The following is a 9,973-nucleotide window of genomic DNA, read 5'->3' as shown; positions in this document are numbered from 1 at the left end:
TATAGTGTTGCAGGACATCTAAGGCTAGTTGACTTGTGTACGCTGATGAAGCATTTCTATTCCAGCTCTGTCTCTGAAGATCTGGGTTGCAGACGTGGAGAGTTTAGCAGAAAGCATTACGGATCTGTGGAGCTTGTAAGTTTATATAGCCTGTCCTTTGATTTTAGCAGTTTATAATGCAGAGCTCAAATCCTTTTCATTTCTAGGTTAAAAATTTCATCTAGTTTGGAAAATGTGCTTTCTAAGCTGGACTTGAAAGTTACAAGGTAATAAAAAGAGAATTCAGAATAGATATATTAGACCTGTGCTAGGAAATATTTTTATTACCTTATTTATGAATATTTCATCATAACGGGACAGGAAGTGTTACGTAAATACTGTGTTTACCCGCTGATGGAAATCGAGCCTTTCTTCCTCTTATAAGCTGAAGATTGCAAAATATTAGGATGGTGGTTGATGAAGTACTTGAAATTATGTGAATTAAAAACTGTGTGCGTGCTCATGTGTGTACATATGTATGTGAGTGTTATGTGTACATGCCTCAGAGTAGTGGGAGAGGGTTTAAAATTAAAATAACTAGTCAGAATAAGGATATTGAACACTATTCCCTATAATCGGTCAGTTATTCTGCATTTTCTTTGAATTCACATATTAAGTTGGCACTTCATTTTTCTCGTATATAAATTTCTTCTCTCAGCTCTGAAAATAGCAGTATGTCAGCAGTTAAAATAATGTCACTCTGTATACAAGGCCATAATTAAATTACATAAACTTACTATAGGAAAACAGAAGTGGGGAGGGGTAAAGAAACTGAACTCCAGCTGTCTTACTGTGGGAAGAAATCACTAATTTTCTGCTAGCTGTAGTTGTAATTTAAAGTTCTTGGAGAGTATATTTATTAATATGTATGTAAATTGGGTATAAATTGGTGGCTTAGTTGCTGGAAGTTGCATTGCAAGAACACCCAGTATGTTTCTTTTCTTTCCATACATTCCACATATTAGATGTGGTGTTTTAATCAAAAAAGCAAGTGAACTGCTCTGTGCTAAGAGGCTCTTTCATTACTAGTACTTAGATTCTTTAGCCAGAAAAGAAAAATTTGTGGGTGATTATAAAGGAAGCTCACACAAATGGTCTTGTCTTTTGATTGGTTTTCTTAAAATTCTGCTAGTATGTTATGAAAGCGTGTATTTTATGTTTTGGAGTACAAACTTATAAAGGTGCTCATTGCCCTTTCAAATTTCTAAATGTTTAATATTGAACCTTTCTTGTTTAATATTTTCCATAGCAGCATCTCAATTGCTCAATTATTTCCACCTTTTATTTATTACAACACAATTATTTTGTCTCTGTCCTAAACATTTTTTCCTGTCTTTTCCACTGGTTTAATATGACCAGTTGTCCATATAATTTCTTTTACAGTTTATACAAGGCACCAGGATGTGTCGGATTTTTTGCCATGTTAGTTTATTCCTGACATTGCCTCAGAACACTTCAAAGCAAGGAGCAAAGACAACTTTGAGATGCTGTGATAACTGTTCCACCAAGTAAAGGGAGAAAGTATTATCCTAGAATAACATGGATTGCTAGAGGGAAGCAAGGAATGTTGTACCATTGCATTATTGTTCTTCAGATACTATTTCTTAAGTTTGGTATGATACGTGACAATCTCATTTTTTACAGTTTTGAGAGGAGTAACATGCAATATAATTGGCAGCATTCTCCTCCTCTTCTCCTGTAGGGATCCTAAGCAGCGTTGCTCCACACATCAGAATTGTCGTGTTATCCTATGTTTTATTGAGTTCTCAAGAGGTTTTTTAACAGCAAAAACAGTTTCAGTGTTCTGAGAATCCCTTGATTCCCTTATAAAAAGACCAGGGAGTCTTTCCCAGAGTGTTTATGAAACTATTGAAGTCTTCAGCTGGAACGAAGCCGTATTTTCTGATGTTAATGCTGGAAGCAGACCAGGACATCTCCTGTACCTTATGTTGATCAGTATCATCACTGAGTATTATGTTTGGAGATTCTTGCTGCTCTCTGTCTCCTGAAAACATCAGTAAATAAAATGCAGTAAAAGACTGCTAGTCCCAGTAATGCTGCCAAGTAGGATTTTAGGCGTAGCAAGGCTGAGAGGACAAGAAGCATCATGTCTGTAAGACCCATTGTTTTGAAAAGAGCAAGCTTCAAGATCAATTTCTGGGAAGTGGGCAAGTCTTTCTGTAGGCATTCTGTGTGTTGGCACAGCCAAAATCTGAGACAGGAGATTTTCTGATTAGTACTGGGATCTACCAAAAGAGTGACTGGCTCTTCTGCTTATGCCTCCTTAGAGTTAGAATTGGGTTGTTCCAAATCTGTAGTGAAATTAGTAGTAGCTGTCCTGATCCCTTCTCTGTGGGTAGTCGTATGATGCCTGGGAGGAGAAGAAACCATAGAAAACTTTGATTCCTGATCATGTGGCTATTTTTGGAACTAAAACCTCTATCTTAAACTCTCTTATAGCTTATATCTAGTGATGCTGATGGAGCTATTCAAAGGGCTGGACGGTTCCGTGTGGAAAATGGCTCCTCTGGTGAGGTAAGTGGCTAAAAATAGTCATAAAAAGCTGAAAAAATAATTCAGCTTCAGTTATTCTTCACTATTGAAAGATGTATTTGCAGACGTATTTGTATTTTTTTAAGGGTAAAGCTGGTATTTCATTTAGTTTTGGCAACGTTTTGCTCACCTGATCATGTTAGAAGAGAAATACCTGACTTATCCTCTGAGTAACACTTTGCAGTCTCTAGTTCATCACTTTCAATTCGTGTCCTGGTGATACTACTATGTTCAAGCTGACCTTTGTACTTTTAAGTTTATTTCTTGGAGTGATGAGGTTGTAGCTTCGTTTTTGCCGCCCTTAGTTGTCTTTTGGCAGCTATGCTTATCTTTAAAAACGAGAGAAAGAAGCTGAGCCTAAGAGTGTCATTCCCTCCAGATTCCTGTGCTGTTAAACTTGTCATGTGTCCCTGCAACCACTCCAGTGACACTTAGATACTTATCTTCATTTTTTTATTTTCCTTTGCAAAACTTTTTTGGCTGTAAATATCTTCATATTGAAAGAAAGAAGACCTCATATTCTTGAAATATATGTAAGGTCTTGGTAAGCTTGTATTGAACTATATTGACAGTATGCTATTACTGATCATATGTTTCCACAGCATTGGGTGCAGAATTTAAAGCAATCTAACTATTCTGCATCGAATCTCTGGGGTCACGTTCTGTACACTGTCTTTTTTGTTCGGTTTCATGCAGTTCAAAAGCTGATTAGCTTGTATCGCAGAAACATGTTCTGAGTGGCCACATGATGAATGGATATGGAGAATCGTTTTTTCACTCCCTATGTTAATTCTTAGTGGAAAAGGACTTGAGGGATGTTTGGGAATGTACCTTAACCAGCCAATGCAAAAACAACACTGAAGAACTTCCAGAGCATGCTCTGGTCTAGTGAGCCTTCAAGGATTATTTTGGGAAGAACTGAGAAAGTGAAATCTGGAGGCAGAATTCTGTTTGTTAATTTATTTTTGTTTTCAAAACACTGGTCTCCAAATTCCACGTTGAAATACGTTCTTTTCAGTGGAATATTAAGCTGTTACCCATAATGGTGGTACAATAGGAAAAGACTGCAGTTACTTAGAAATAAAAGAGAAAAAAAGAAGAGGAGAGGGAAAAAAATTAATTTCAGCTGCCCAACAACTGACTTCGGAATAATTCTTTGCTTTTTAAAAAACTGTATACAGCTAAAACTCTTCTGGTGAATCAGCCACTCTTGATTGGCTTTTGCCTATATTATGTTCTCCTTTTTTTTTACTTGGCATTTGATCTAACAGTCTCCCAATTCTGTTTCAGAATACAGACTGTACTCCAGGTACATGGCACAGAACAGATGTGCATTTGGAAAACCCAGAATATCATACAAGATGGTATTTCAAATATTTTTTAGGGAAAGGTAATTATGTTTTTGCTAATGGGTCGAAGTTTTGATCAATGAAAATGCAATGTAGCTTTGAATTGCTATATATTTAAATATGGAAATTGCTATATATTTAAATATGCAATTTATATATATGCTATATATTAAAAAAAAGTAGCGTATCAATTTAGTATTAATATGTTTTCTGTCTGTACAGAAAACAAGTTCTTGTTTCATGTATTTTTAACCTGAAGACAGAGGTTGAGTTTCTGTAAGCAGCGGAACCCCTGCTACCAAAAAGGGATGTTTTGAAACCTTTCTTGGTCTTGAGGGCTGTACCTATCTCTTGGGGGTTTTTTTACACAACTGTGTATAAGTACATAGTTATTTATGTAGATAAATATATATTTTTACATATGAATGCATGTATTTACACATTTATACACGTGTGTCTGTGTGCACGCCTGTGTGTCTGTGTGTGCGTGCCGCAAGCGGGAATGTGTGTCTTCTTCATGGTTGATAATGCTTCTTGGTTTTTCCTTAACAGTTCATCAAAATTATGTAGGTACAGATGCAGAGAAGAACCCTTTCTTTCTGTCTGTTGTACTGTCTGACCAAAATAATCAGCGCATTCCTCAATACCATTCAATACTTTGGAGAAAAACAGTAAGAAACAAATATTTAACTGCTGCTTTGACTTTTTTTTTGTTTTCTTGTTTGTTTTGGTTATGTTTGTCATACACTTTTTACTTTCTTCAGAATTTCAGTATTTAGTACTTACTTTTCATTTTATACAGTAAGAACATATATTTCTACCATAGTAGATAAAACTAAACTAGCTTTGTAGATAACATTATACTAAACTGTCTGACAGAAATCTATAATGACAGATGTTTTTTAATTGTTTTTACCTGCAACTGTGTGTTATTTTTAGAAATGTAGCCTAAATTCATCTTGATTATGTCCTGCCATAAATTTAGACAGTGACTTTATACTGCTTTTAGGATTTTCTTATACAACTTTAAGAAAATAGACAGGTGTGATACTGGTTTCAATAATATTGTTTAATGATTTTTTTTTTTTCACTTAACATTCCATAAGACCCTTTTATCCAAGAAACTGATTTAAAACTTACCTGTATGCATGCATGGTTCACTCTTTTTAAATTTTTTTTTTAAAGAAATAGTTTTTAATGTCTGCTAGTTTCAGCAGCCCTCATACCACATTCCAAGGTAGTCAAAACTAAGTGAAAAATAATTTTGCAGCACCCATGACTTTTCACATTCAGTTTTTCGTCCTTTTTTCGTTTTTTGGGTTTTGGTTTTTTGGGTTTTTTTACCCCCAAACCAGTAGTAAATATGGCTAAGGAAAACCAGTACAGTTTTGTTTGCGTTTTTTTACTTAATTGTGTTTATTAATATTCCTATTTGAATATACAGAAAAAGTCAGTATGTCCTGTAATATCTCCTAGCTTTTTTTTCTTTATAGGGTACTCAGAAAATATGTCTCCCTTATAGTCCCACAAAAACATTATCAGTGAAATCTATATTAAGGTATGTGTTTACAAATAAGATATCAATTATGATATTTGTCTGCCTTTTACTGTAATTCAGAGCTTGTGTTGCATGGTTCTTATGAAAGATTTATAAAAGCAGTAAAAACAGGTTTGCAAATCTTAATCACTGAAGGCAGCAAAAAGTGATTTTAAAGCCTGTTCTGGAATTGACAAAGTGACAACTTAAAATGGAGAAAAATTCTTAGCACTTTTTCTTCAGCAGAGGGACTATTTTCAAGTTAGTTGGAAAACAGGTGCTAAGTGGAACTGCAGTGCTTGAGAAGAAATATCTTTTTTAATTAGATAGACAATAAATAGACGTAAGGAACAGCAGATTTTGACTAGAGAGGTGGCTCTAGCAGGAGGAAGCAAACAGGGAACAAACCAAGAATTATTTCCTCTGTTGATTGTCTTCATGTAAGTCTCACTATTGGTGTGTTATACACACTGTCAGTGAAGCCAAGAAAATTCCTTTCCCCAGGCAGAGTCTGCATGGGCATGCTTGTACTCTGTTCTGCCTCTTTTGTGGCAGCAGAGAATAAAAAGCAAGCAAGACCAACACCATTTCTATTTCTTTCAATGCTATAATCAGCTGAAATGTCAGAGCACCTGTTTGCAAAGTGTTCAGTCAAATTTAATCTGCAGTTTTTACAATCTAATCATGTGGTGTGTTTTCTCAAATTTCTCGCTGACAACATCTTCAAATGCATCTTCTGTGAGGCTTTTACCTCCTCTAGAAACCCATAAAAAGTGCCTTCATTTATTGAACAGGTTGTGTGTACCAGATAAATGGGAAGTCTGCAGGTCTTCAAAACCTTTTAGAGTACAAGCAAATGTATCTTGCTTGGTTGAAGCCAGTCCACAGGATAACACTGGCAGTGCTGATGTGAGAGGAGATCAGGGCATGTGTTGTGCTGTGAAGTCAGTGCCACCAGATCTGGATTTTCATACAACTGCACAAGATTTCTGAGAAGTCCCAGACCACTGAATTTGCCAGGGAGGCTAGCAGGCCATTGAGCCTCACTTCTTAATTCTGATTTCCTGGGCTGTGGCTCTGGTTTGGAGTGTTAAGATGGTGAGTTGAAAACACTTAATATCTCTTCTATCTTATTCATCGAGATGAGCTAAGTCACCCTTCTGACTCCTACAGCAATGGCTTGAGTAGTGTTCCTAGTTGTCAGCACTGCATGCTGTGCCTGCCCAAGCGCCTGATCTTCCTTGCCTGCCCACTGATCACTGAAATATCTCTTCCTAACATCCCTTTCTGACCCAGCATCTCCCTCCACTCTCACTCACATACATATTTTTGATCTGGTATCCCAGAGTGTAGAAACTTTGTCTTCTGTTAGCTTGGGTCATGACTATTGCTGGAACGCCCACGTGTCCCATCCTGTGATGCTCTGGTGTTTTACAGAGGAAAATGCAGGCTTATTTCAGACCTTGTTCCCCCTTTCTCCCAGAGTTTGTGCCAGCTGTGATTAGCTAGATAAATGCTATCTCCTTTTGCCCACTTGGGCTTGGACTAGAATCTCTTCCCTGAGTGTTCTTTTGCTTTTACAGTCTTTGAGCCTTCCCTCAGGCCTGATTGATATTCCTTTGACATTTCACCATGCTCACAGCCAGGGTGAATCTACAGACTGTCTCAAAGAATTTTGGTTACATTAATAAACCTTTTTTTTCTAAATTAACTGGAACATTTTAATCCCTTTCAAAAGGAACTAAATCAAACGCTGTCTGCATTGTGATCTAGCATAAGCAACAATGGAAAGGTGCATCAGATTTGACCTCCTTATTTGTTCACTGTGCCCCAGACTGCCTTTGGCACTCTGTGACATGCTGTGCGGTTCTATAAATTAATGCTGGGGGGGGAAAATGGGAAAAAATAATAATAAATGCAGAAACACGAGTTAGGAAAAATGCTATAAATTAGGTATTTCTGTTTATGGAGGCAGCTGATCGTGCTTCTTATTTAAATACCTTTTTTCTGTTTGTGGATCTTTGGTGTGTGAATTTGATGCTGAACTGCTCATTTTTCATTTGACTTGCCTTGCATTATTTTAGAAGAGAGAGAAGAAAAGCTTACAAAATAGAATAGGTTATTGAGTCCTCCTAAAATGCTCACAATGATTATGTATAAAGCCAAAGTGAAAGGTGATGGAATAAAGCACCATGCTTTTTAAGTAAATATGGTAAATTTAAACCTGATCTCCATGCAGGGTCTTACTAATTTCTGTTTTTAAAATCCAAAAGAAGTTTAGGAAGTCTTGGATGTTAGTATTGTGGGAAAGAAATGGCTATTGCACAAAACATTCCATGTAAGAGAGGCTCTTCGAAGAATTCCTTTTGTAACCAGTTTGAACTGGAACTGCTTAGTGGTTCAATGTTGGAACATTGCCCTTTTATAAAGCAGTGTTTCATTTGCGTTTCAGTGCTATGAATCTTGACAAATTTGAGAAGAGCCCAAGGGAAATTTTTCATCCTGAGATACAAAAGGTAGGAGGTGACTTCTATTTTTGTTTGATTGTTTGTCTTTATGATTTTCTGGAAAAATAAGTCATTAAGTATAAATGCTACTAGTTTGTTTCTTTCAGTAGCAGGATAATAACAATGAGTAGGGTTACATGATACTACAAAGTAAACTGTCTTTATCAGTTGAACTCCCCACTTCAAACCAAAACTTGAATATACAACAATGTTACAGTTTTGTTTGTGTTATCTTTAATACCAGTGTGCTAAAGATATTGTTTTGTTTACAGGATTTATTGGTTCTTGAAGAGCAAGAGGTAAATGTAAACTTACCACCTACTAGCTCATAGACCTGTTCAGCAAATATAGCTTTGTACTTGAAATATTTGCACTGACATGCTTGTGACAATTTAGACATCAGTTGCGTATTGCAGTAAAAAAATGTAGTGTTTCTTTGCAACATATGAGATAAAAAATAATTTTACATACCAACTTAATATATCATATTAATAGATCACCAACTTAGTATATAATAAAATTCATAATCTGTGATCAAAGGCAAATTATTAAGTATCTGCTACTTGAGCATGTAATGGAGTTAGTATGAAATGTATACACCCATGAATAGGATGTATACAAAGGTACATATATCAAAGTCCTGAGAGAAAACGTTATGTTAGGTCTTTTGTTTGGTTACTTTATCATATAATATTTGGTTTTATTTCTCAGGGATCTGTGAATTTTAAATTTGGAGTCCTCTATGCTAAGGATGGGCAGCTTACAGATGATGAAATGTTCAGCAATGGTGAGTTTTTCATCTTTTTCTTAATTGTTTTATTCATCCAAATAAAAAAAGTGTAGGATAGTGCCTACATGTGGAAGCCGGAAGGGAGGTGGTGGTTATGTGAACAGTAGTTTTGATAGGTATTCATGTTCATGTTGGGAGAAAAATGGTAGCGTAGAATCTTCTATTTCTACAAAGGGTTGCTGCAGGAAACCTACTATTACAACTTGGAATATATTGAAATTTCTTTTCTAGGAGTAGACTGTACAACCTAAGATTTAGAAAAAGGAAGCAGTTGAAGGAGGTGACTCATCTTACCTGCAAAAAGTCACTATTGTTTCTAGTTCTTTCACTCTTACATTTTTGCAGCATGATCACATTCTTCTATGCACTTGAACACCGTCTTGGAGTTTGCAAAATAGGTCGCTGTTTAATGTCACGTGATGATACCTATTCTGCAAGGCTGGGATGCTGTTTCTGTAAAGGTAGAAGGCTTGGATGACATGAGGAGAAACTAATTCAGCTGAAACTTTGGTTTTCATGTCCTGGGAACAGGACCTGTTCCTGTATTTTGATTATTTTTCATAGGTATTCTATTACTACATGTGCTTTTCTCTTGTAATGTTTCTCTGTCCCACATGTAGAAATTGGAAGTGAAAGCTTTCAAAGATTTTTGCATCTCTTGGGTGACACAATTACTTTGAAAGGCTGGACAGGCTACAGAGGAGGACTGGACACTAAAAGTAAGAACTCATCTGAAGCAATAATATAAAGGCTGCAATATAAATGCTTTTGTTTATTGCACGCACACCTTGTATATATTGTAGAAATAATACAATCCCAAAACAGAGTTCCTCATGTGCATGCTAAATCCTCTGCTTCACCAGGAAAAGGTTGGGTTAGGTTAAATCACTGGTATGGAATGCAGTTGAAGAAAAGTATTTATATGACCTGTATTTTCAAGGTGAACGGTTCCATTTTATATTGGAGTGGGGTGAAAAATAACCTGATATGTTAACCTGCTTCATGATAGTAGGGCGTCACGGTTTGAAGAACCGTGTGTGATTTCAGGAGGTTAGGTGAAGGATGTCGTAGGTTTTAAGTGTGTGAATATGCAGATTAGGTTGCAAACTTAGGTTTGGACCCACATAAAACATGCAGCATGGAGATTTTCTAAAATTAATCAGAAACAAGGATGACTAAAGAAGGTTTGGTAGAAGGA

General features: G+C 36.2%; 1 protein-coding gene across 1 annotated transcript in view; it reads left to right on the top strand.

Annotated features, from left to right (window-relative positions):
* Positions 1–45: 45 nt before the first annotated feature.
* Positions 46–9,973, top strand: part of GARNL3 (GTPase activating Rap/RanGAP domain-like 3) — a 37,612-nt gene continuing 27,684 nt past the window's right edge. Inside the window, exons 1-9 of the mRNA XM_009892304.1 lie at positions 46–135; positions 2,500–2,574; positions 3,883–3,982; positions 4,494–4,612; positions 5,435–5,499; positions 7,931–7,994; positions 8,258–8,284; positions 8,697–8,772; positions 9,396–9,494. Of these exons, the coding sequence (XP_009890606.1) occupies positions 46–135; positions 2,500–2,574; positions 3,883–3,982; positions 4,494–4,612; positions 5,435–5,499; positions 7,931–7,994; positions 8,258–8,284; positions 8,697–8,772; positions 9,396–9,494 (715 nt within the window). The remainder of the gene's footprint in view (positions 136–2,499; positions 2,575–3,882; positions 3,983–4,493; positions 4,613–5,434; positions 5,500–7,930; positions 7,995–8,257; positions 8,285–8,696; positions 8,773–9,395; positions 9,495–9,973) is intronic.

The sequence above is a fragment of the Charadrius vociferus genome, unplaced genomic scaffold, assembly GCF_000708025.1.
Source record: "Charadrius vociferus isolate BGI_N301 unplaced genomic scaffold, ASM70802v2 scaffold549, whole genome shotgun sequence".
Taxonomy (NCBI): domain Eukaryota; kingdom Metazoa; phylum Chordata; class Aves; order Charadriiformes; family Charadriidae; genus Charadrius; species Charadrius vociferus.
Note: the sequence above shows the minus strand (reverse complement) of the source record. Positions and strands in the feature narration are given on the sequence as shown.